Source organism: Ascochyta rabiei, chromosome 5 (genome assembly GCF_004011695.2).
Source record: "Ascochyta rabiei chromosome 5, complete sequence".
NCBI classification, from domain to species: domain Eukaryota; kingdom Fungi; phylum Ascomycota; class Dothideomycetes; order Pleosporales; family Didymellaceae; genus Ascochyta; species Ascochyta rabiei.
In genome coordinates, this window is record NC_082409.1 from 2,255,799 (window position 1) to 2,282,551 (window position 26,753).

The following is a 26,753-nucleotide window of genomic DNA, read 5'->3' on the forward strand; positions in this document are numbered from 1 at the left end:
GGAGCAGGCATAGTGTAAAGTATTGATTCTGAGTCACTGCAGACGCCGATTGTGCGCTTCTGGAAGAGGCCCACAAAGCCACAAAGTCATGGGGACTACGACTGAGTGCGAGTACGTTGCGCGTCCAGCATTCGACACGCCTGAGCACACTCTTGGCTCATCTCCGGCTCTACATCTGCTGGAGCGCCTTCGCGGTGTCCTTCTTCAGCCTCTCTAAATTTTCCTTGCGGGCACAAGGTTCGGCCATGGATAGATCCATTGTTTTGTTCTCTTGGTCCGCGAGAAGTGACAACAAGATTGCCTGCTCCTCCAGCTCCTCTCTCATCTTACTGCTATCACAAATGGTGCGCTTGATCTGAACCTTGGTTTATGTTCGCTCCGCCATCTAGGGACCTGGGAGCGAGTGAGTGCGAATGCAGCGATGCAGGGGTTGAAGGGTACTTGTGCCGTGTCGCTGTGACATGCGAGCTTTGTATGCTTCGTTGAAACGTCGGAGAGGATCTGCCGTCTGGACAATGCATGTGAGTGGTCGTGGAGAGCAAGCGCCAGACGAACTGGGCCGGCTGAGAGTACTGTACTGTAACTTTCCCCTTTCACCTTGCAAACGTGAGGAGCATGAAAGTGCAAAACAACTGTGCGGTACAGTCGGGAGCACAATCGGTTTCCGGATCTCGCATCAGCTTTGTTCTCACCGCATGGTCCATGCGACAAGGATCCTACCAGGTCGGTACCAGCGCTTTGCATGGATGGTGTTGAAGTTTGCAGTAAGCCATGTCATCACTACTGACACGTTGACGACGGAAGACAGCTCCTTGAGCTATCACATCTCGAACAGCTGCAACGATGTAGACTCAACCGAAGTAAAAGATTATCGATGATTGAATACTATACACGATGATCTACGTCCCGCAAGTTTGGCCCTAAAGCTTCCACTGCTTGCGGACATACTGCTTAGGCCAAATCCCAGATTTACCCGGTGCCAAGATGCCGTTGGGATCAACAGCATTCTTTATCGTCTCGTTGAATCGCCTGAAGACGTTATTGTTGAACGAGTACGTGTCCATGATCTGATCCATGGCTGCAAGATGTGTCCGGTACTCCCCCCATCCTTGCTTAGCACAGTCATCGATCAGCGTTTTGACTAGCCATATGACTTTCTTCTTTTGTTCCTCGTCTTTGCGATTGAAAACAATGCATACAATGTGGTGCATTTCGCGCATGCCAATCGTGAATGTACCGATGAAGTCAAGGCCAGCTTCATGACACCGGGCTTTGGTGAGAGCAAATTGCTTGGTTGCGTCTTCGCCATTCACCCTAGATATTGGCGAAAAGAAGAGATGAGAGCCATTTGGTAGCCAATCCAGCCATTTGAGCTCATCGTAGGTGGGGATACCTTGCATAGTCTTGTGGCGAGTATGCAAGATTGAGTTTGCCTCCTGTCGGTCTTCTGGGAAGTAGAACTTTGCTCCTGGGATGGCCGAGAAGGATTGTTTGACGACAGTCCACGTTGCATCACGGATTGGCTGCGGCCCGTAGAGCGCACCATAGAAGTTCCACCGGCCAAGCTTGAGCTTCTCAGCTATGGCGTCTAGCTCGGCATCTGTGAGGGGCTTGTTGATATCTGAGGTGTAATCGGATTTGTGACCCAACACAGCGGCGTCGAGGAGGATGTGTCGAATTGTTGGTACATTCTGGAGGACCATATTCAATCTCAGTGGCCGGATGATGTCAACGGCCTGCTTCAAGTCGTCCTCACGAGGGATTGTGATAAGATATGACTGGTAACCACCTGGATTCGGCATGAGCCATAAGCCCATCTTTGTAGCGATACCCAGATTAGATTGTGTGAAAATTCCGTCAACGTAGGGACCGAAGCCGTAGTTGAACAGCTGTGCCGAATCGTTCCAAGGTTGGTCTTGGGGGGGAACACCGGCCTTCTCATAAGGGTGAGGCAAGGCACCCATACCAGTACGGATGAGCTCGCCACTCGGTAAGACGAGCTCTATGCCGCAATGCATCATGAAGTGATCTAGTGAAAACGTCAGACCGCAAGTGATAAGCTTTGATGGGCAGGACTTACCACCATAAGGAGTGTAACCAACACCTCTCTCCATAGTGTTACCTAGGACTGAACCGCCACCAAGATCAGGTACGTCAAGCCAAAGCTTTTCGCGAAGGTTGTTTTCGACGAGATAAGTATATAGATCGTGAAATGTGACTCCTAAATACAGATCAACGTCGTGAACAAAGAGAGGGGGGAGTGGGCAACTTGTCTGGCTCGACTAAAGCGTAAGCACCCTCTACATTGACTTCGAGGATCCTGTTCATATGTTTGCCCATGTTGACGACAACACTACCAGATACGCGTGGAGCGGCGCCGCCATAGCCTGAGTTCCTCCCAATACTAATGGGCCATAATGGTACATGGTACTCATTTGCGGCCTTGACGATAGTCTGAACATCGGCGACATTGCGAGGGGCGATGACAGCTGAAGCAAGGAAGAAATCTTGCTTCATGATGTGATGAGGGTCGTGCGTGTAGTTCGGCTTCATGTAGTTGCCATCGTCAATCTGGGACGCGGAGGATATGACTTCGATGTTGTCACGACCAACATTATGACAAGCTGTCAAGAATTTGTCGAAGACATCGCTACTGACGTCGGGTGGCAGCGCAAGAGGTTTCGTGGTTGCGACCATAATGATATGGTAGATATAATTTGTCTAGTGCTTTAAGTAATGCGGACGCAAAGAAATAAGTCTGTGATCAAAGTAATCACGCGGAGAAGCGTTGGAACCGTCTGAGGTTATAAAGTCCCATGCTATCAAATGTCACGAGGTTAGTGGCAGATCCGACATGAGGGCAATCAATATTTCAGTTGCATACAAGGAACTAAAGATACCATGGTGTCATACAAGTGGCACCTAGTCAGCCCATCTAGTTGCCGCCCTGATGTATCTGGGGACGGTAGATGGCAGTTACTGTGATGAAACCCCGCATTGAGTGGGAGAAACCCGTTGTTGCCCCTAGCTGTGGGAATTTTCCGACGCTAACGCCGTACCGTGTCTGTGCGCGCAACGCCCGGATTTGCGCGTGTTGGCAGTTGAGCCGGCCATGGAATTAGTGTCGGCAAACCTCAGGTAACGTACCCCACGGGCGAGTCGGACAAAAGGCGAGTCGGACACTTTTGCCAAGCCCCCACCAAACACCACCCTATTATGGCCTCAAATAGCCTAGTTTAGTGCTGTAACGTGCAGTATAGTCTGTAATACTATTTAGAAACTACTTCTACCTCTTTCTTACACGTTTGTGTGTTATATCCTGTCTAATTACACTATCTACAGCGCCTTTAGGAAGGCTTACCTCCTTTAGCACGCACCTACTTCTTTACCTTCTTCCTATTACTACGCGCCCTAAACTCCTTAAGAGCTGTTAATTGCTAGCCCTCTTGAACTGTTAGGGTCCCTTTTACCTAAACTTACTTTCTTTTATATAATTTTTATTATATAGCTGCCTTATTAGTAGCTTAAAACTAAGTAATCTCCTGTTGCGCTAACACTAGTGGTAGGCGCTGGGCCTGGGGGTACCTCTGCCAGTCTTGGCGAGCTACTATAGGGCTAGTCAGCCCAGACTATATAAAGGTGTTAGAGGTTATTACTAATACGCTAGTAATTAGTCTTGTTACTACATACTACGTACCTTAATACACCTACTATCCTCTTTAACCCTATCCTCTCTTATAATTACTCTATACACTCTTTATATTTTATTTACTCTTATATTATAATTAAAAATAGACCTAAGCTACTATAAGTCTTAAACTAAATTATCTAGGCTTGCTGTCCTTAGAAAGGGACTAAGACAACCTACCTGTAGGAGAGCTAGTAGAGCGTAAGGTAACACCTCTCTGTGTAGAAAAGGAGATATCTTAACAGACACTAAGTGTATATAGTGCCTTAAGAGGATTTATAGGTCCTCTAGGTAGTAAACTTTACTCTAGAATTTATATCTATAGGGTAGCTTTAGCTAGAAAGGGTTAGAATAGCCTAGAAGTAGGTAATTAATAACAGGAGTTAGAAAACTTGCGTAAATAGTTATAAGAGATAAAAGACTAAAAGAAACTTTCTTTTTTTTTATAAACTTAGACGTAAATATAATAAAGGAGATCTAGTAATAATCCTATCCTTCTAAAAAGTACTAGAAGGGGTAGAGAATCTATAATCTTCCTTATCTATAAATCTTCTATTACCTAAACACCTATAGAAGTACGTAAAGCATAACTACACTAAATATAACTATTAAGAAAGAGATTATAAGAAATACTTCCTCTAATCTCTAGTTAATTTCCTTATAGAGGAAAAAAAGATTAACTTTAGTGTAAGGTACCTCTTAGAGAATCTAAAGACGTTATAGTAGGCTTACTGCACAACTAACTGCTATAATTAGCTAACCTAGGAACTAACGTAGTAAGAGCTAAAAAGAATAATGCTAGATGCTCTAGGAACACTAGCTAAACACAAGTAAGTAGTATATAAATTCTTAAAGTAATATAAGCAGCAAAAATTTAGTCCTCTATAGATCTATTAGACTTTATACGTCTACTATAGAAAGAACTAGGTAACTTACATACGCTAGAGCTCTAAGTCCTAGAATATGTTACTGCGCTACTCCCTAGCATATAAAAAGACTTATTTCTATACTTCTATAAATAAAGGGATATAATCCTAAAGGTAGAGAAATAAGCTAATATTATTAACTAGAGACTAGGTTATTATAGCTAACAGCTACCTAAGAAGACTCTAGCTAAGGGCAAGACAACTAATAAAGGACTATAGAAGCACTAATTTAGTAACTTTAGGTTAGAAGGGAACACAAAAACCCTAAAAAAGTTATTTAAGTCTAAGAAGTTCTGTAAGGAGCTAGCAAAGGGTAAAAAGGGCTAAGACAGGATATGTAAGGGCTAAAACGCATACCTTAAGTGTAGAGAAACTAGTTACTACTGCCCTAACTGCCTAAAGCTAAAGTAAAATTAGAAAGACCCTGCTCTAGATAAGTTAGGAAAAACAAGGGGCCTAAGACCTAATCTCCTCTCTTATAGCCTATATTAAATTATCTAAGAAGAAGAAGAAGAATATCTCTCTTTATAACGCAGTATAACTAGAGTATATACGCCTACTTATAGTTAAATTATCTATAGGTAACGCAAAGAATATAGAAGCCTTAATAGATAGAGGGTTATAACTAAACTTAATTTTAGTTCTCCTAGCAAAGAAGCAAGATATAGAGGTTACACTATTGAACGAAATAGTGGCTAAAGGTGTAGGTAGAGCAGAATTACCTATCTACAGAGTAACTACAGCAGAGGTATCTATTGTTAACTCCTGTAGAAGACAGGAGGTCTAATAGATACCTTTTGTAGTTACAGACCTATAAAGGTACAAGATATACCTTAGATTACTCTAGAGTAACTAGACAAACCCTAAGCTAAGCTATTTAAGCTAGCGTATATTCTTCTAAGAGAAAAATTATAAGGACTCTTCTAAACTAGAGAAAATAGTGTTAGAAGATGCTAAAGAGTCTAAACGCACTATAAGAAGTCTCTTAGTAGACGTTTATATATGTATAGTTGTTAGATGGTATAATGAATAAGTAATGAGGTAACTTAGTGATATTGATGGTTGTTCTATGTTGCTGTTCCCCTGTGTTCAGTGAGATTCAGGTTCTTCGCTAGTGTGCCAAGCCTATTAGTCCCTGCTTAATTGTACAGATCTAACCTTGCTAGAGCTTATTCTATCGAACACACCCCTTTACCTTAAAGACTTATTAAGCTAGTAGTTATATAAATGTAAGGTCTTTAAGTTACTCTTAAATTTCCTTAAGAGGCATAGTATTTGTTACCTGTACTAGCTCTGTAATAGCTAGGCTAAGTTGTTAAAGGAAACCCTCCTATTTGTTTGCTAGTAGGACCTTTGTTATACTGTCTGCAATTATATTTACTAACTACATAAATTCTATCTTAATTATACCCTTATATACTTCTTATCTAATCTAATAATTGTAAATATCTATATGTTAAAGTTTAGTTTAGAGACAGGAAACTTCCTCTGTTACTAAGCGTATAGTTTGCTTATTATTATATTAGATAGTAATAGTGCGCATGTCTATTTTTATTTACAGTTTATAGAGCAGTCTTAATATAAAGATTACTTCTTTAGCTACTTATAAGAGAGCTAGTAGCTCTGCTTTAGTAGTTAATGTAGTAACTATGTCTTACTTATTAGCTCTCTATGTAATAAGTCTACTAAATAGTCTTATAGCGTATCATTATAAGATTTTACAATCTAGGGTGTTATCTGCAAATAAAGCATTACTTGTAATTTGCAGTCCTTTAGCTCCTCCTAGTTATAGGGCTTATTATTTAGTATCTTAGAGGTATAGTAGTACTTAATCTACAGCGTTATAGTGCTTAGGTCCTAGATATACTAGAAAGTAAGCTAGTTATAAGGTAGCAAAAGCAATTTCTAGCGTTATAGTAACTGCAGTAAAAAGTAACAACCTAATCTTGCGTTAATATTTATTAATTTCTGCTAGCGCTGCTAGACCCTTTCTTAGGCAAAGTTCTATTACTGCTATAGGAGTATTATATTAAATATCTTACCTATTAGCTAAGTAGCTAAAATTGTCTAAGTATGCGGCTTGTAATAGTTAGATCTTTTAATCTTCTCCTTTTTAGATAATGTCTATGCTAAGGAACGACTAAAGGTTCTCTCCTCTAGTAAATTTGTAACTATTTTATAAGTATCTAATTACTTCTTATACTTTACGCTCCTTGTCTCTATAGTACGTAAGTATAATATTGTTAATATAGAAAAAAATAATAACTCTATCTCTAATTAGGCAGCACAGCTTATAGGGTATAATCTGGAACCCTAGTGCCTTAAGCGTTATAGTAAATTCTTTCTGCTAGAGGAGTAGGGAGATATAGAGACTGTATAACGCCTTGTTTAGTTATAGAATTATTCTAGGCTTCTAGTAGCCTTATGGCATTTTTATGTAAACCTCTTAATGTATTATTATATAGACAAATGCGTTTATAATATTGTATTATTTTAGCTCTATTTTATAGTCAGCTGTAATTGCTATTATTATTTAAAATAATTAGCTAGTAAGCGTAGCTGCATAAGTGTCTTATAAGGTTACATTTTGTTATTAGTTACCTCTAACTACTAGTTGCGCCTTACACTTTAGTAAAGAATAGTGTTTATTAAGCTTATAGGTGTATACCTACATACAGTTAAGAATCTAATATCCTATTCATTTTATCTTCTTTAATAGTATTTCTAACTATAATTTTATATCCTAATAACTTATAAGGTGTACTTACTTAGCCTCTTAGAATAATTTGCCTATTAGGTAATCCTTAAGCTTAGTTTAGTAAGTTAGCAAAGGTAGAAGTTAACTGCAATAGGGCTTTAAGCCTATAGCAAGTATTCTTATTATCTTAGCCTTGTCTATAACTTCTCCTCTGTATTGTCTGATAAAACTAGCTTAGGTTCCTGCTATAAAGGCCGCTGCCTAGGGGACAGTTATTAAGGACACTTATTGCATTAGATCTGGTTGTTCTCTAGTTATTAACTGTATAAGTAGTGCTACAGGAGGTAGTGTAGATAGAGGTGTTAGGTAATTATCCCTAATCTTCTTTCCTTAGTAGTAGCCTAGTTAGTTAACTTTGTTTTATTCTTCTAAACGTTTTTTAGCAACATTGTCTTTATAGAAGGATTCTGTTTCTAGTTCCTAGTATAGAGTTAGTAGCTTAATAGTCCTAATATATGTTGCTATCTCCTCTAGCGTCTTATATATTAGGCTAGCTTTTAGATTTTTAATCTCTCTATTAAATATTAACAGTTTGTTAAATACAACGTCCTAGGTACAAATTACTTTAGCAAGTAATAGTATCTACATTTAATATATGTTTAATAATTAGTATCCTACTAGAAAATTAATCTATACCTTTAGATCTAGGCGTTAAAGGCGTAATCTACCTCTATGTGTATTAATATTTATTATCAATATCTTACAGCTGTATACTTTAAGGTGTATAAGATTAGGTTTATATAATAATATTACTATCCTATTACTAAAAGTAACTTACGTAAAGAATATTTTTTATAGTGTTTTCTAATAGTTTGTGTAATTTAGAGTTCTGTTGTAGAGGTATACTGCAGCTCTTGTAACTTCTAGCTATAGTTCCTAGGAGAGGTTAGCGTTAAGTTACATAGCGTAAGCTTTCTCCTTATTTACACCCCCTAAGCGTTCTACGCCTCTATTTTATACTTAAATATCTAGTGCAGAAGGCTTAATAATAATTCCTTATATTGCTAACTATCTTTTAACCTCTAGCTTAATAGTTATAATTATGTTGTCTACCTTAATTGTCTTAATAGATATATTATAGTAGTTTTTAAGAAATAGTATAAATATTAATAAGGCTTTAATAATAGATTTTACTGTTTAGTTGTTAGTAAAGTAGAGATCCTATTGCAGGCCTAAGAATTTGTTAGTAATTATTAATTAGCTCTTCTCTTTTGTTACCTCTTAAGCTTTATAGGTGTAAAAATTAATACTTAGTCTTTTTTCTAGGCTGTTATCATTTGTGCGTAGGACTTAGCTTATTTATTGCCTTAACTTTGCTCTTCTGCAGGAATTACACTCTACTGTAGTAATGCCTTTAATGCGTACCCCCTAAGTTTGTTATACAAGGTGTTCTACTACTACTAGGCTAGGATAACCTAGTTGCCTGTGCTATAGTGTAGCAGAGGCTCTCTGTAGTCCCTTTTTAGTTTTTAATATAGTTTTATTTGTGTAGTATAAGGCATCTTACAATTCCTTATACTCTAGTACCTATTACCTAAACATTTTAGTAATAGTGCAGATAATTTTATTGTCTAGTCTTTATAGGGTTGTTAGATTTGTCTAAGTATCCTACTATATCCCTTATTGTCTTAGAAGGTAGAAAGATACTAAATTATATAGCAGGTTAGGGTAGACTGCTACGTTATGCAGTGTTATACTGCAGGTTCTAGACTAGTTTATTAAACTTAGCTTAATTAATCTGTATTCCTTTATCTACACTTTTAATTTTCTAGCCTAGATATAGTTACTAGGTATTAGTAGGCAGAAGTTATGTATATAGTTAGGGTTGTTTATAATATAGTAGGTTATTCCTAAGTTAATAATAAACAACTTCCTTAGTAGATAGCCTTTAGCATTCCCTCTGCCCAATACTATATTAAAGACATCTCTTACGTTTATAACTTTCTAGCCCTCTAGTTATTCTTTAAGGATTTTAGGTATTAGAGTGTGTAATTGTTTTACAACTAGTGTTCTTAAACAGGTTCTACTTTGTCTGCAAATTAGCCCTTAAAATGTAGTGTCTTTCTTACGCTTAAATTATATAAGCTTATTTGTTATCTTATTTAGTTTCTACTACTTAGGTGCCTTATCTAGATTAATATAATAGTAATCCTATATACTGTAGCGTTGTCTATATGTAGGGCATTTTGCTCCCTCTATAGTAGCAGGTCTTTTATCTAAAGGCTGCTTACGTGTAGTAGTTTTCCTACCTGCTGTACGTTAATTGCAGGGTCTGCCCTAGTTGCTAGATAGCGCGCTTTTAGCATTTTAGGCGTCCTCTTTAGTGCTTTAGGAGGTTCTACCCCCTTTAGTAAGAAATAATGCATTACTAGCTATAAAGGCCTTATATTTCCCTAATCTAAGAGGATAATACATTATTATGTGTTCTTAGAAGCATTTTATTATCTCCTTCTAGCTTATGCTAGTTACAAATTTACTATTATCCTAGAAATTTGTAGAGTATATAGGCGCAACTTTGTTTACAGCTACTAGGAAGTCTTTTATTATTATATTTAATTACAATAATTTAGTAACTTAACATGTCTCTGCCTCTATAGCTACCTAGTTGTACTTAGCTAGCTATATGTCCTATTATAACGTGCTTTTTATTAGCTTAAGAGCTAAGAGGTATCTGTTGTAGGCTTGTTCTTATTTAATTGTTTGTTAATTCTAACTGTTAATTGGAGGTTAGTAATCTACTGTTAGAGTAGTCTATCTAGAAGACAGTATGTGCGTAGTAAGTGTAGTAACACAGTTAACTAGATAAACGTAACAATCTGTTGCATACTGCTTTATTCTTTCTTATACTTATATTAATTGCTCTTATACTGTTTAAGGAGTATCTTATAATATTTAAGGTCTTCCTTAAAAGCCCTCTAACCTCCAGTTAATAATTTAGTAAGTCTTGTTAGGACTTTAATGCTAGGAGCTAGTGCGCAGTCTGTAACAACAGGCACACGTATAGCTAGTAGTTTTAGTGTTTCTTAGACACTAGATTTTAGATTTATCTTGTTCTAGATGTTGTAGACTACGTATCTAGCATGTAGTTGTGTACTCTAGCCTGTGTAGTCTGTGTAGTCCCTTAGCGTTATTATAGGGTTATAGTAGGTTAATTGTGCTATTTGCGTTAGTCGCAGCAGTAAGACTCTTAATTGTTAGATAGTATAATAAATATATAATAAGGTAACTTAATAATATTAATTATTGTTGTATGTTCCTGTTCCCCTGTGTTCAGTGGGATTCAGGTTCTTCGCTAGTGTGCTAAGCCTATTGGTCCCTGCTCGATTGTACAGATCCGACCTTGCTAGAGCTCGTTCTATCTAACAAGACCCTACCCTACCCCTACCCCATGTGGACCCTACCCCTACCCTACCCCTACCCAACGTCCGTACAGACCGTACCCAACCCCTACCCAACCCTGGGGTACCCCCTACCCTTTTGCCAGCGTACTAGGGAGTATTTTTTGTTTAGGTGTTGTTAGGACATAATTCCTACAACAACTCTTTTAGATGTATTAGTTTTAATCTTTATGTTATACTTAGGGTTGAAATAGCATAGAGTATGTATAGATAATAGTGCCTCTTTTAAGCGTTTAAAACTAGATAAGTATTAGGCAGTCTATTTAAATAGGTTTACAGGGCTTTGTAAGGTAGTAAGGGGCTTAGCTATACGTGAGAATTTAGGTACAAAACATTAATAGAACCTAGTAAAGTGTTAAATGAAAGGTATTAGAGAAATGGGTTAGGCGATATACCTGCCAAGAAACTGTAGAGGAGCCCCTACCAGAACCTAGATAAGACAAAAATCACTCTTATATAGAACAACAACAGAACATTTATACCTTATTATTAACTTATTACTATTACTATCTAATCTAACAATTAAGAGTCTTACTGCTGCTACAATAAGCGCTAATAACAAGCAAAATAGCAACTAGCCAAAGCTAGAGGGACGCAACAGTCATTCTTACCAACTTAAGTAACTAGGTCTCCTAGTACTGCTAACTTAAGATTAAGTGCTAATTTTAAGATACATAGCTACTAGTAGACCCTAAAGGGGTGCAACTCTAACGCATACAACTAAAGGCGCTACTACCTCTAGAAATTATGTAATATAAACTAGCAATAAGTATAAGTAACACCTTAACTATATTATTACAGACTATCTAAGTAGGTTGAAACAGAGCTTGTAGAACAACACATAAAGTAACAGATATATTAACAACTATGCTGTAAACACCTATAATTCTAATATAGGTATTAGACCTCTTAGAAAAGGGATAAGAGGTATATAAAGAAGATTATAAAGACTATAAGCTTTACCGTAAGTTATATAAGATACTTAAGAAAGACTATTAAGATAAGAAAAGGAAAATATTAGGAACTATTAAGCATATTCTTATAATAGTAACACTATATCTGCAGCTAAGCTGCTGTGTAGAAAATAGAACGCTGCATAAATAGATAACTGCCCTCAAAGACACTATTAGAGTAGATGTAGACAAAGAACAGGCGTAAGTACAAAAAAGATACTATGCCGCACTTAGACTAATACAAATAACTACAAATTAGGAGATATAGCTAAGTAAATACAATTAGGCAGTAAATAAAGCTTAGACCCTTAAGGTGGCTAAGGTTATACAAACATAAGCTGTTATTAATAATTTTCTAGGCTCTGTATCTAAGATAGCATTAACCTAGACTACAGCGTTCTAAGGGCTAGGATATAATAAGAAAGCTATAAATAAGAAAAGAATAATAAAACTCTTCTATGATTATATAAGCCTTTAACATCTACTAAGAAGGAAGCCTAAGAGCGCCTTTATAGTAGGAGAGGTATTATACGCAGTAAGTAGTAAATCTAACTTAAACCTATAAAGGGACGCCTTTAGTAGAGAACTAAGAGCGCTATCTAATAACTATTATTAAGGCTAGAGAAACCCTAGGCAACATGAAAGAAAGATAGATAGCTAAAGTGCCAGAACTAAGCAGTTTCTAGAGAGGAATACAGTAAGATCTAAAGACATATATCCTACCTATAAACAGCGTTATAATATATCTAATTACTACTACGTAAATACAGGTAAGGCACCTAAGTAGTTTAAGCTAAATAGAGGTGTTGTAAAACTAGTATAGTATAAGCTTAAATATAACAGTAACTTATAAAAGAGAATACAGGCAATGTCTTAAGGGACTAAGTAACTGCAAATAACAACAGTGTCTTAATTAATTACTCTACACATTAAGACGTCTTATACACTAGACAATATTTTTAAGTTACTAGATAGCTAAGAAATTATTTAGGTTAATAAAGATAGTATAAAAGCAGTATATAGCAGAAGTAATTAAGGATATCTATTAAAGGAGGTATTTCTCCTAGATTCTAGCTTAACTACGCATATCTATAATAACCTCTTAAGACTTAGAGACGTACGCTAGCTAGCAATAGGAGACTATATCTAGACTAGGAACTCTAAGGTCTAGATATAAGGATATAGTACTGTTAATATATTAGCAGAGGGATCTTAAGGCAAATAAGTACTACGCTTAGACAATGTTGCGTAGTGCCTAGATTTCCTCTGCAACCTAGTATTATTTAGGCTACTCTAAAGATAAGAAATATAGTAGGATAACTAAGAAGATCTAACAACGCTACGTTTAAGAAACAGCAACATTATAGCTATCTTAACAGAAAGCTTTAGATAGTAGGTTATTAAATAACTAAATATAGCTATAGCAGCACTCTATATACATATAAATTATAATAGAAGATTACTATAGAGAGCAACAGCAATAATGTGGCATAAGAGGCTTAGACATCTAGTACTATCTGCAATTAAGTACCTTATGTATTAATCTAAGGGGGTAAAGATTAAAGATATTATAATAGTATAATATAAAATATATTAATAATTAAAGTTAAAACGTAAAATATAAAGAACCCTTTAATTAAATAACAAAGGCCTAGGCAAACAAATAGCTATAGACTTCTATAAATATAGAGCAGGAAGCTTTAATAAGGAAAAGAGTTAAATACTTATTACCTACTAACACTCTTAGGACGTGTAGGACTTCTACTTTAAGGACAACAGGCCTGTAAGATCTTTTATCTGTTTATCCAGGATCTTTGTCTAAATCTTAAAGAAACAGTTTTTATTATAGTTAAGGTAATTAAGACAGACAACAAAATTATTATAGTTAAACTAGAGGTTAAGAGATAGTGCACGTTCCTCTTAATAAGAATTAAGCCTTCTACTCTAGACACATAAGCTTAAAATAGAGGAGATAAAAACTTAGAGGGTATAATAAAAGTAAAGGTACGTATAATCTAACTAGACGCAAATCTACTATTAGAACTCTGGCTAGAAATTACTAGAGCAGCAGTATACCTATACAATTAGACACTAAATTATCTAAATAAGTAGAGATTACTATATAAAATATTCTTTACACGTATAGCTGCTATAAATAGCATAGTTACTAGACTATAAAAACTAAACTAAGCTTACTTAAGAGCATACAGATGCAAAGCATTTGCTATAACTAATAACACCTATTAAGGAAAATTAAGGCTACAAAGACTAGACCTAAAGGTATAGATTAGATACTTAGTAGGATATTAGACCACCAACATATACTAAATCTAGGTCCTTTTAATAGCTAGAGTAATTAGTACTAGTAATGTAGTGTTTAATAAAGAAATAATATTTAATAGTAAAATAAAAGATATTATAGATAACCTTATGCACAATAGATTAAAGAAGAGTACAAATTAGATTAGTATAGTTAAACTCCTAGCTATATAAAGCTATATTTCTAAAACTAAAACGTTCTATAAGAACAAGACAACGTAGGAGAACACTCTGCGTGCTAAACAACCCTAATATTACTAAGGCAGGAAGATTATAGAGGCATACCTAACGCCTCTACTAACTCCTCTACTAGCAGTATTCCTACCTAAATAGATAAGCTATAATAAGACAACAGACTAACTTAAATAAGACTAAGAAACGTCTATAACAACGCTGTAGGCAGCTGCATTTATAGCAGGCACTAAGGCAGGACACTGTAGTTAATATAAAAAAAAACCTTTAAACAAAGCTCTATTAAAAAGGATAATAGCAAAGGGAATTAAACTATATTAGAACAAACTTCTACTGTTACCTAAAGCATACTTAAAGCTAAACAAGTAACCTTTCTATAAGATATATAAATAAGCAGAAAACAAACACCTATAAAGCTACAAACAAATAGAGTTATAGACTAAAGCTCTAGCAGGTCTAGTTTAGAAGTTTAGATAATAAATACTTAACTGTATGTAGGTCTATATATATAAGTTTAACAAACACTACTAACTTAATAAGTGTAAAGTAAGGCTTATAGTTAGAAAAGATTAATAATATAATATTATATTATAAGACAAGTATACAGTAACACTTAAAGGCTAATTACTTTAAATACTAACAGTAATTACTATAAAATATAATTCTAAACTAAAATAACAGGATGTTATAAATGTATTTGTCTAAATAGCTATTAACTGCAAAATATATATAAGGATGCTAAGAGGATACTAGAAGACAGGCACCTTACTAAAGGTATAGAAAGCCCTATGCAGACTCTCTATCTCCCCTCTACTATAGTAGAAGGAATTTACAGCAATATTAGCTAGAATTAGATTTAAATAAGTGCTATAAGAGCTATGCTGTATAATTAAGAATAGAATAATTATCTTCTTCTATATAGATAATATTATAATTACGTACTACCTAAAGCACAAATAAGAGGCAGATAATGCTATTAAACAAATATAGGAATAGTACCTATGCACTAGAGGAGACAACCTTTAATAGTTCCTTAGTGTAGAAGTCTAATATAATAGACAGTAATAGACAATTTAATTGTTATAAGCCGCATATAATAGTAAGATTAGTTAATTAGTACCTAGATAGGACATAAGGCACCATACGCTAATATCTAGAATTAAACTTAAGCCTAGGAATAGTCTAGCTAAACTACTAGAGATTAATTAATATTAGTAAAAGATTACATCCCTGTTTTTTGCAGCAGTAACTACTTAGCCTAATATAGTGTTTGCTACGTCGCAACTTACATGCTTTCTAGTTAACCTAAGTAATAAACACTAAGACGCTGCCAACTAAGTGCTTCTGTACCTATAGAAGACAAGAAATCTATTACTTAACTTTAGATAGGGTAAAGGACTTAAAGTTATAAGTAACGCATTATTTAATAATAACACTATAGACTAAAAGAGTTCCTAAGGATACGCTATTAAGCTACTTAGAGGACTTATTACCTAGAGAGCGAATAAACCAGATACTGTTACAACGTTAACTACTAAGGCTAAGCTCCTAGCACTGTCTTTAGTAGCTAAGGAAGTGATATTTACCTCTTAACTATTAAAAGAGCTTTAGGTAACCCTAAGCAATCTAACAATAAAAATTAAATATAATAATATGCAGATAATTTATCTAGTTACTGCAGATATTACTAAGATATAAACTAAGCTTTAGTATGTTAATATACATAACTACTAGTTATAATAAGAAGTTAACTATAAAATAATTAAGGTAGAATATACCCTATCTAATAATATAATTATAGATAGATTTACAATGTTGTTGCTAATTAGCAAATAGGCCAGCTTTCTTAATTAGTTAGGACTTGTTGAGGGCTAGAAGGGTACAATAAGGGATATCCTGCTTAAGAAGATGCAAGAGCAACTAGAGGACCTTACGTTAAAGAGTTAATTAACTAGTCTACACAGCTTGTAATAGGATTCTAAGCTAAGGGATGTGTTAAATAAAAGGTATTAGAGAAATAGGTTAGGCAATATACCTGCTAAGAAACCGTGCAGGGGCCCCCACTAGAACCTAGATAAGACGAAAATCACTCTCACATAGAACAACAAGAGAACATTAATACATCATCATCAACTTATTACTATTACCATCCAATCTGACATAAAGCCTAAGAACGACTTTACACCAGTAATGGTGGTAGGAGAGGTCTGATTTCTTAGGGCTTGTACTTTCTTAGGATCTAATTCAATTCCTTTGTTAGTTAGGACTTAACCTAGGTATTTAGTACAAGTAACGTGGAACTTGCTTTTCTTAATGTCCACTTGTAGTCTAGCTAATTAGAGACGTTCTAATACTAGTTTAACGTGGCGCTTATGTGCAGCTAGGTCTTTATAGTAGATAAGGATGTTATCTAGGTACGCAATACAGAAGTTGTTAAGGTATTTAATAAGAACGTTATTTATATATTGTTAGTACGTAGCTAGTCTATTTCATAATCTAAATAGTAGAACCTTACACTTGTGACTGCTGTAACAGGTACAAAACATAGTAAACTTTTCTAACGCAGGGTCTATACAAATACTATTAAAGGCGTACTAGATATTAAACTTAGTAAGGATCTTAGCTTTTAAAGGTTAAATAAGTAGCTTATCTATGCGCGGTATTAGATGGGAGTCTTTCCTAGTAAGAGCGTTAAGTTTGCGATAGTTAACGCAAATGCGCAGGCTCCTATTTACCTTATAAATACAGAGTATTAGCAACGCAAAAGGGCTCTGCCTGTGTTTAATCTAAATATATTTAAGTTAATCTCACACAAACCTCTTAGCAGCCTTAAGTGCTTAAAGATTTTGCTTATACAGGGGCAAGTAGGAATATAGTAATTATCCTTCTAAGATAATTTTATAGTCATAAGGGTAGTGTTTTAGAAGGGTTTTAGACTCTATTTTGCTAAAGACATTAGCATATTAGCCGTATTTCTCTAGCAATTGCTCTCCTAGGAGGTAGGCGTTTTCTAGATTATCTAGGTTAAGACAGTTATAAATAAGGCAGTTAATCCTATATAGACTAGTAGTTAAGAATTTATTCTGTAGTTTTATTATAGAAAAGTAAAAGGAGTTTGTAGAAATTATAAAAATATTTGCAGCTTAGGCTAGAAGTAAATCAGCGGTCTTTTAGTTCTAGGCTAATGTTAAGGTTTAAGATTTTAGTAATTATAAATTTCTCTACTCTAAACGATAGAATAGTTAAAGCTTTAGCTCTAATAATAATCCTCTATATATTATAAGTAATCCCTGCGTTATATGTCCTATAAGACGTAGGCTTAAGGTGCAGGGTAGTTAAGGGTTATTAATAATATAGGGGCAGGGTTATTTAACTAAGGATACTTTACTAGCTATATAAGCTAAATCTGTTATGTATTAAGCTAGAGCTTAAAACGTTTTATCTATTTAATACTAATAATACAATCCTAAGATCCTAGGTTAATAATTATAAAGGGGCAGTTACAGATCTTACGCTTATTAATTATTAGATGTAACTATATATACTAGTTTACTAGGGTTGTAATTTAGTCTTAGAATCCTTTAACAGTGATCTTAAAGGGTAGCTTTTAGATAGGAGTCCTAAGCGCTAAAGAGACTAAAGAAGCAATTTTAGAGTCTAGGAATAAAAATCCTTAGGCACTAGTGTTGACTAAGGAGTTAAGTTGTACGCCTAGACCTTAGTTTAATAGAATAGAAGAAACAAGAAAACAGGGTCTACAAAATAAATAAGATAAGCAGAGGTTAGATAGGTTATATGAATTTAGGCCTAGGTAAGGTTATCCTCTTAGGTAAAACTGTTTCTCTTAGGTATTAGGTCCTCTTTAAAGTCTTCTTTAGCATTAACCTAATCTTTAGTATCTACTTAGATTTCTTAAATCTAAGGACTAGTGCAACCTTTTGCAAAATAACCTGCCTTGCTACAGTTGTAACAGTTGCCTAGAGTTAGCTCTCGTATAGGTGTGGCTTAGGGGGTAGTCCTAGGTGGAGGTAGAGTGGATGTTAAAGGCTTCTAAATGCTAGGGGTAGGTTAGTTTAGAAGTAGGTTGTTAGAACAAGGCTAAATATTAACTGTTTAGGGTTAGGTCTAAGTTAGGATAGTGTTAGGTAGGGTATAGATAGGGTTCTGTTTTCTTTCTATATTATACGCAGTTAAGTGTTCTACTATAAGTTTAAATAAGTTATTCTACTATCTTTTAAATCCTAGATTTAGACTTTAGAGGGCTAGAGTAATCTTTGTCTACAGGTAGTAAAACTATTCTAACTTAGGTACTTGTCCCTTAACAGCAGAACTTAGGAATTATGCTTTAAAAGTTAGTAATGTATTATCCTTTCCTATTTATAGGCATATAAAAACAGCCTAACTCTTAGCTTTCTCATTTCCTATAATAGAATAAGAGTAGAGAAGTATAATTATTTCCTTAGTGTTCTAAAAACTATCTAAGTTATAAGACAAGTATTAGGGCTTAAGGTATTCCTTAGTAAGCCTAGAAGTGTATCCCTATACTAGAGCTATACAGGCTCTCTCTATAGGATAGTAATCTAAATTAATATTAAGTTAGTTGCAAATTAAGGCTTGCTACTGTTTAAAGGTAGGTTATTTGCCACTACTTAATTTGTTAATAGTTAGAGTTTGTTTACTAAGCCTAGGGGTATAGGCAGGGCTTAGAGAACTAAATTTCTAAATTTGTTAGGGGGACTTAGTAGTAGGCACGGGATTATCTTTGTGTAGAGAGGTTCGTGCTTAAAGCCTAGCTATTTTAGACTGTAGTTAGTCTATCCCCGTACGCAGATTGTCCTAATCTAAGTCCTTATCTAACTTACTTTTAGTAAGTAGTTTATTAACTAATCCTTTAGAAGGCATAGTTACCTAAATCCTAGTAGGTCTTCTAATAGATTTATTTAAACTACAGTTTGTAGTGCCTAATTTTAGTAATAATCTAATTTAGGTAGGTTCTTAATAATTTCTAAGTATTTATCTTAGCGCAATCTAACGCAGCTTATTCTTACAGTAATCCTAGAGCAGTAAGTTGCAGGAAATTCTAAACCTAAAGACTTTAGTTGCTAGAAGGTCCCTAGAATCCTAACTGTTGTATTAAACAATAATTAGGTCTTAGTTTTAGTTTGTAACTATAAGGGATCTAAATTTAGAGGTACTTAAAATAATTAAACAACTTTGCAATATTATTTAGAGGCTATTACTAGCTAGGACATGTTTTTAAGTATAATATAATAACGCAGGATAATAGAAGTCTTTAATAGATGTAGGTAACCGCTAAAAGGTGTATAGGAGCACTAGAATAGTTTACACAGAGAATTGTTCTATTCTTATAGGTCTTATAGAAAAGAATACTTAAAAAGTAACTCTCTATGCCTGTTTGATTTGATTTGATTTGATTTGATTTATAAGCTCAACGTCCTGTGTGAGTCTAAGACTATATAAGACGAGAGCAGATAAGCTACTCTAGTAATTTAAGGAGCGTGGTTGTAAAAGGAGATAGTAAATGTGGGTTCAGAGTCCTGTAGTAAGAGCCTATGCTCTAGGGGGTTAACAGCATTTTTTAGGTGTCTGTTGTTTATTATAGGTACCACTTGCAGGTGCCTATTCTAGTGTCTGAAATAAAAGCTAGAGTAGCTAGAATTCCCTAGGTTGTGTGCAGTGGTAGTTATATTAAGAGTTGTTGTCCTTGTAGGCTATCCTACATTCTTTATCTTACTTGTTTATATTCTTTATAGGTAAGTAGGAGGTGTTATGTTGTTTATATGTAGCTATAGATATATCTGTTACTATCTACCTTCTATATGTTGTAGAGGTATGCTTTATTATAACCATGTCCTAGTTTTAGTTAGTAGTAGGCACTTACTATCTCTTATTTGGTATTTTTAGGTAGTTTTATCCTGTTTATTAGTCCTAGCTAGTATTTTGCTGCGTAGGTGTCTGTTTTCCTTAGGATTACTTTAGCTTTGTAGGTAACTAGTTAATAATCCTATTTGTCTGTTATAATAGCCTTTACTTAAATCCTAGTTATAGTAATGCTTGTAGCGTTAGAGGTAGGCCTCTTTTTTGTTGCTTCTTTTGCTAGAAGGTCTGCTTTCTCGTTTCCTGCAATGTCTTAGTAGCTAGAGGTCTATTTAAGGCTTATTTTAGCTCCTTTACCTTTAATAGTTTTAGCTGCCTTTATACAGCGTATTTGCTAAGCCTGTCTAGGCTTGTTTAAGGGGGTTTTTAGTCTTGAGATAGCTGCTTAGTTATCTGTAAAGACTTAGATGTCTTGTCCTGTAGTAGCTATAGTAGCTGCAATTTTAAAGTCTCTTATTATTCCCTTTAGTTCTCTGTTGTATACAATTTGGCCTTTGCTAATATTATAGTTTGTAGTGTAGATTTCCTTAGGCTCTTGTTTGTAGTTAAGGACTGTAATTCCTACTTCTATCCCTAGGCCTCCCTCTACGGAAGATGTGTCTGTGTAGATAGCTAGGATATTACTTCCTACTTTTTATAGCATCTATGTTTTATATGCTTTTACTTCTTCTTCTTTTAGTAGTCTTAAGATTTTAGTGTAGTATTGTCAGATAACTAACCTTGCGGAACCAAGTTAGGGGGTTTGGGGTTAACCTTGGTTAACTCAGGGGCTAGCGGCACACACACATAAAATGAGCCATTAAGACAGATAATTATTAATTAATTACCTTTATTATTATCTTTGCACATTAAGCATATTATCTAACAATTAAGAGTCTTACTAACACTACTAAAATACCCTATTAATATATTGCTATTAACTATGCGTAATTTAATAATAATTCTCATAGATTACACAACCTACACACCTTAGTTATATAAACTACAGACCTGCTGCGCCTCTCTAGACGTATAGGAGAAGATAGACCTAAACTAGACTATCCCTCTAAGGACTAAGCCATAAGTACCTAACGCCTTAGACATTACTAACTATAAGAGGAGGCCAGCCCTTAGTAATAATAAACAAGGAAACCCTTAGCTTCTAGAAATCCTATCTAAACTATCAGCTAACAGCCTAAAGGCATAGAAGGAAGATAATAACTATTAGAAGAGCTGCCTTAAATCCTATAAGATAGCGGATAGAGACTACTATAAGGAACAAACTAACCTAGACAAGGTAGTAATATTTATCTAAAGCTTAGTATTACCTTACCTTATAAAGAACTGCTGATAACTAGGTAAATTAATTTAAACATAGCTTATTAGCCTTAAATATATAGTTAGTATTAATACTAAAGAAGAGCAATTACGCGCACGCTACTAATACCAAGCAGCCCTTAAACTAATAAGTTAACCTAGGAGCTAGGATACCTAGCTCCTTAAGTATAATTATGCTGTAACTAACGCTGAAATAGAGGGTGTTACTAAAATATACAATATATAAGATACTGTCTAAGACTTCTTAGATTTAGTAATAAAAATAGCGCTAACCTAGGTAATAATATTCTAGGACTATAGTAGACAAGAACAAAACATAACTTATAAAGAAATAATAAAACGCTTCTAAGAGCATATAAGCAAGTACTACCCTAAGGGGAGATAGTAATAAGGCGCCTTTGCTGCAGGGAACAACTTAACTCTTACTACTAGTAGTAAATCTACCCTAGATACTAACAGGGACGCCTTTTATGTTGTTAAAGACGTATTATCCACTCCTATTACATAGGGGAGTTAGGGAAGACCTTATTAAAAACAGAATATTAGTTAAATAACTACATCTAAGCAGTCCCTAAGAGGGGACATAGTAGCAGCTAGAGGAGCAAAATGCCCTGCTTGTAGACAACGCTATAGACTAGAAGATTGCTACTACGTCTACAAAGATAAAGCACTAGAATAGTTTACCCTATATAATAGAATTGCTAAGATAGTACAATTTAGGATAGAACAAAATGCTAACCTTTAAGATTAGGTTAGATCTGCAAAACAAGCTTGTACTAAGATACTAGCTATTAAGACATCCTTAACACTAGAGGCACCTTTAGGATAACTATAGAGATAGAAGATATTAATAATTAATATAAGTCTAGTTAAAGAATTGTACAATATAGAGCTACTAAGCTACCCTCTTAGGAACTCCTTTATCCTTAACTTAGGATTAATAATCTATATTATAAACAACAAGGACTAAATATAAGACCTTACTCTACCTACATTAAACAACTACCTATAGGCAGGAAACTCCTAGGTATAGATATAGGGATATAGCACTGTCTATCTCTATCTATTAAATATAAGCTAACTAACTACTCTTAAACTACACAACGTAGCATAGTGCCTAGACATACTTTGCAACCTTGTCTCTTTCTAACAACTACGTTAACAGGGCATCTAGTAGGACACAAAAGAAGATCTAACTTAGCTTAGACAAGTAGATAACACAGCTATTATATCCTTAGATAAACAATATAGATAATAGGTACTTAGGGAACAGCTATAGGTAGCATTTGCAATACAATTAACACAAGGCTAAACACCTAAGACTGCTACTACTCTGCTATAGCACAAGCAAATAGGGCACCCTAGAGCTACTACTATTAAACACATTATCTAACAATCTTAGGGGGTAAGAGTTAGGGGTATTACTACAGTCTAATGTAATGCTTACAGATAAGCTAAGACTAAGAGGTAAATTAGTTAAACACTACAAATAAGCAATAAAGGACTAGGAGAATGTATAGCAATTAACTTCTACTTATATAAAGAAGGAAGCTTTACTAAAGAGAAGAGCTAATTACTTATTCTTAACAGGCAATCTAGCTTCCTCTAGGACTTCTATTTTAAAGATAATTAACTAAGAAAGATAATTATCTACTTCCTAGACTCTCTTACACAATTCCTGTTAAAAAAATATAAAACTAGGTTAAGGTAATTAAGTGTAATAGTAAAAGTACTATAATAAAACTAGAAGTATTAAGATAGTGCGCTGCATAATTAATTAGGCTTAAGACTTCTGCACTAGACACCTAAGCACAGAATAGAGGTGCTAAATGCTTAGGGGGTGTAATAAAAGATAAGGCACGCACTATAAGATTAGACGCAAACCTACTATAGGAAATGTAGCTAGAGATTATAAGGGCAGCAGTGTACCTACACAATTAAACACTAAGGTTATTAAATAACTAGAAAATACCCTATAATATGTTCTTTACCTATACAGCTTAACTAGCTAGCCTAAATATATAAAGTAGGAAACTAAACTAGGCACATCTAAAAGTATATAGATATAAAGCCTTTACTCTTATAAGTAACACCCTTTAAGGAAAATTATAACTCTAGTAACTAGACCTAAGAGTATAGGTAGGATACCTAGTAGGATACTAATCCTTAAACATATATTAGATATAGATTCTAACCTTAGTAAAAGTTATTAGTATAAGAGACGTAATCATTAATAAGGATACTGTCTTTAGCAGCCAGACTTAGGACCTAATAGACAACCTTATGCACAGCACTCTTAAAGAGATAGCAACATAGACAAGAAGAGTAGAGCTTCTGCCCCTACTCTAAAATAAGGCTAAAATCTAGTTATTTTATAAGGACAACACTATTACATACTTAAATACTACAGAAGATTAACAAGGATATAATAATAGACAGAAAGCTAGACATATATATCTAACTCCTCCTCTAACTCTGCCACTAGTTGCGCTGTTAATAAATATGTTATTGCTATCCTAATTAGCAAGAGGTAACAGCTAATTAGGAGTTAGCAGGTGGCACTAGTTAACTGCTGATTAGTTAGAATTAACGCTAGCGCAATCTTAAGGAACTTTACAAACTATCCTGTAGAAAGCCGCATTTATAGCTAGCATATAAGGCAGATACATAGGCATATACTAGGGTAATAATATTAATAAGGCTAGGTTAAAACAAATACTAATAAAAGGGCTTAAGCCTTATTAAAGCTGACTCCTACTAGAGCTAACTGCACAATTAAACCTAGAGGACTACCCGCTTTACTAATAGTTTAGAGAAGCTAAGCAAGAACACCTTAGCAGCTATTAGAACATAAAGTTATAGTCTAAAGTACCCCTAACAAAGACTAAGGTAGTAGGACACTAGATACTTAACTATATGTAGGTATACATGTCTAAGCCTAATAAGAACTACTACCTACTTAAATATAAGGCGCGACTAGTAGTCTAAGGTAACTAGTAATAAAACATTACTTCTAAAGATACCTACATAGTAACACTAGCTAGTAGGTCCTTTAGAATACTTATAGCAATTTTAGCAGCATATAACCTAGAACTTAAGTAGTTTAATATTGTAAATGCCTTTATTTATGTATTAATTAACAGAGAGGTCTATATAAGGATGCTACGCAGGCATTAAAAACTAGGCACAGTCCTGTAGCTACACAAGGCACTATATAGACTAAGAATCTCTTGTTAAGTTTCACACTTTAGACAAATTCCGTAAGTGATTGTTTGATTGGGTCTTAGGGATAAGTACGTGCAGGGGTTCTCAAAGAGGTAGTTGTCTAGTTAAAGACTGTGGCGACTGGGGTTGTAAGGAAGAGTATAGAGTAGACTATCTGTTTCGCAAGCAGGGTTAAGATATTCTAATAACAAAGTTAATTAATAAAGTTGAACACAAACTATAAGGGTTGTGTTCCTATAATCTATATACTAAGGAGATATAATGCTTATTAACAAGTAACTAGAGTTAGTCTAATAAAGTATATAAGGGTGCTTGTAGACAAGTATATTATACCATGCTTGTTAACAAGTAGTTACGTGTGTTATGCTTGTTAACAAGCAGTTACGTAACAACCCTAGGTGTTCTGTCTTTCTCTACTTATTGTTCCTTTAGGGAGGAGTTAGGGGTTTAGTTAGACGATACTTATTGCTGTGCCGCTCCCTCTGCACAGGATTGTAACACTATCCCCCCTTCCTCTTTAGTTTGTCCTTAAACTATGTAATTATATTTTAGAGATTTATATAATCTGCAATCCCCACATCTAGTAACCTGTAAGTTAAGATGTCCTTGTACGCTTGCAACATCTGTCTTACATTAGAAATCTGTTAAGCTAATACACCTACTAAAGTCCCCTGCAATTGTTGTTTCTTTAGCAGCCACGAGTGCTATATCATGCTAGATAGTCTAAAAGGTCTAAAGTGTGCTAAGTGTATAAAGGCTGGTAAGCCATATGTAAACATGTCTTAGTTGTTGTTAGATAAGACTCGCGAGGAGTATAAAAAGAAGGTAGAAGAAGACAAGTTGTTCCTTACAACTGTTATTGCGCAACTGTTGCATAATAAGAAAATCCTAAAATAGGCAAATAAACGCGCGCAGCAAAAGGCGCTGTGTTTAGTAAATAGGATAGTTAAGGCAGGCGAGTTGGACCTGGCTGAGGAAGTTAATCCTAACTGTCCTGCGGCGTCCATTGGCATGTGTGCTTCGCCGGCTACCTAGAGTGCCCTTAGCTTGATTAAAGAGTCTGTGGCGAACCATGGTACTTGCGTACCAATTGGCGGCAACTCTTAAGATGTGTAGGTAGCTCCTATGTGTTTTCTAAGTCTAGGTATCCTAACTATTTAACTAGATACCTTTGTTAGTTGCCATTTCCTTTATATGTTACTATTTTTTTAACTTTCTATTTATCTTTGCTGTTAGCTTAATAATGGAAGTTCTGCTAGATAGGCGTTCTAGGGTTGGCTGGTTCTAACAGGGATATGTGGAACACTAGATAGATCTTTGCATCCTTTAGCAGGTTAAGTCTATAGTTAACTAAGCTTATCTGTTTAGAAATAAAAAAGGGTCTAACTTTAATGTAGTCTAGTCTTTTTGTTAGTCTTTGCGTTTAAAGGTTTTTTGTAAGGAGGTAGACTTTATCCCCCTCTTTTAGCTAAGGTGCCATTTTTCTTTTCTGGTTAACATAAGAGATTGCTTGTTCTTAAGCCTTGCTGATGTTTTCTAGCGATTTCTGGTGTACTTCCTTCAGTTTAGCTACTAAGGATATTGCTGATTTAGTCTAAACTGTTGTTTCTAGACTTCTAGTAAAAAGATTTAGGTGTCTCCTGTAATTTGCGAAGAACGGTGTTGTACCTGTTACTTCTAATAATTTGTTGTTATACGCAATCTGTGCCATAGGTAACAGTAAAACCTAGTTATCTTGCTACTGGTTGCTGTATATCTGTAGGTATGTTTCCATAGTCTAATTTGTTCTTTTAGTCTGTCTATCCGTCTGCAGATAGTAGGCGGTTAATAGCTTCTTCTTAGTACCTATAGCTGCTAACAGCGTAGTCTAATAGTTTAACGTAAAGAGCTTATCTCAATTGCTAATGATAGATTCTAGTATGCTGTAGTACCTAATTACTTAATCTAGGAATACTTAGGCTAGTTGCTTAGCAGTATAATTGCATTAAAAAGGTATTATCTCAGCGTGTTTAGTGAATCTGTCTACTACAACAAAGATCGCGTTGTAGGCATATCCTGTGACAGGGTCCTTAGAGACAG

General features: G+C 34.9%; 1 protein-coding gene across 1 annotated transcript, besides 27 other annotated features; it reads right to left on the minus strand.

The window, feature by feature from the left end:
- Nucleotides 1-920: 920 nt before the first annotated feature.
- On the minus strand, nt 921-2,697 carry EKO05_0003903 (uncharacterized protein; the record flags this gene model as incomplete). Its single annotated transcript, XM_038938309.1, has 3 exons — nt 921-2,029; nt 2,081-2,221; nt 2,298-2,697. The coding sequence occupies 3 exons, from the start codon at nt 2,695-2,697 to the stop codon at nt 921-923; spliced, it is 1,650 nt and encodes a 549-aa protein (XP_038800379.1).
- Nucleotides 2,698-3,056: 359 nt separating this feature from the next.
- Nucleotides 3,057-3,091: a mobile genetic element.
- Nucleotides 3,092-3,139: 48 nt separating this feature from the next.
- Nucleotides 3,140-3,560: a mobile genetic element.
- Nucleotides 3,559-5,625: a mobile genetic element.
- Nucleotides 5,114-5,130: a tandem repeat.
- Nucleotides 5,626-5,786: 161 nt separating the features above from the next.
- Nucleotides 5,787-9,841: a mobile genetic element.
- Nucleotides 7,186-7,194: an inverted repeat.
- Nucleotides 7,186-7,371: a mobile genetic element.
- Nucleotides 7,363-7,371: an inverted repeat.
- Nucleotides 7,627-10,616: a mobile genetic element.
- A 124-nt stretch (nt 10,617-10,740) lies between these two features.
- Nucleotides 10,741-10,825: a tandem repeat.
- Nucleotides 10,826-10,831: a tandem repeat.
- Nucleotides 10,832-11,121: 290 nt separating this feature from the next.
- Nucleotides 11,122-16,395: a mobile genetic element.
- Nucleotides 11,254-11,295: a tandem repeat.
- A 179-nt stretch (nt 16,396-16,574) lies between the features above and the next one.
- Nucleotides 16,575-16,778: a mobile genetic element.
- A 68-nt stretch (nt 16,779-16,846) lies between these two features.
- Nucleotides 16,847-18,676: a mobile genetic element.
- Nucleotides 18,677-19,059: a dispersed repeat.
- A 239-nt stretch (nt 19,060-19,298) lies between these two features.
- Nucleotides 19,299-19,559: a dispersed repeat.
- A 90-nt stretch (nt 19,560-19,649) lies between these two features.
- Nucleotides 19,650-19,677: a tandem repeat.
- Nucleotides 19,678-20,836: a mobile genetic element.
- Nucleotides 20,837-20,845: 9 nt separating this feature from the next.
- Nucleotides 20,846-20,903: a dispersed repeat.
- Nucleotides 20,904-24,680: a mobile genetic element.
- Nucleotides 24,677-24,680: a direct repeat.
- Nucleotides 24,681-24,924: a mobile genetic element.
- Nucleotides 24,681-25,185: a long terminal repeat.
- Nucleotides 24,681-26,753: part of a mobile genetic element that runs on past the window's edge.
- Nucleotides 24,725-25,585: a mobile genetic element.
- Nucleotides 25,586-26,753: part of a dispersed repeat that runs on past the window's edge.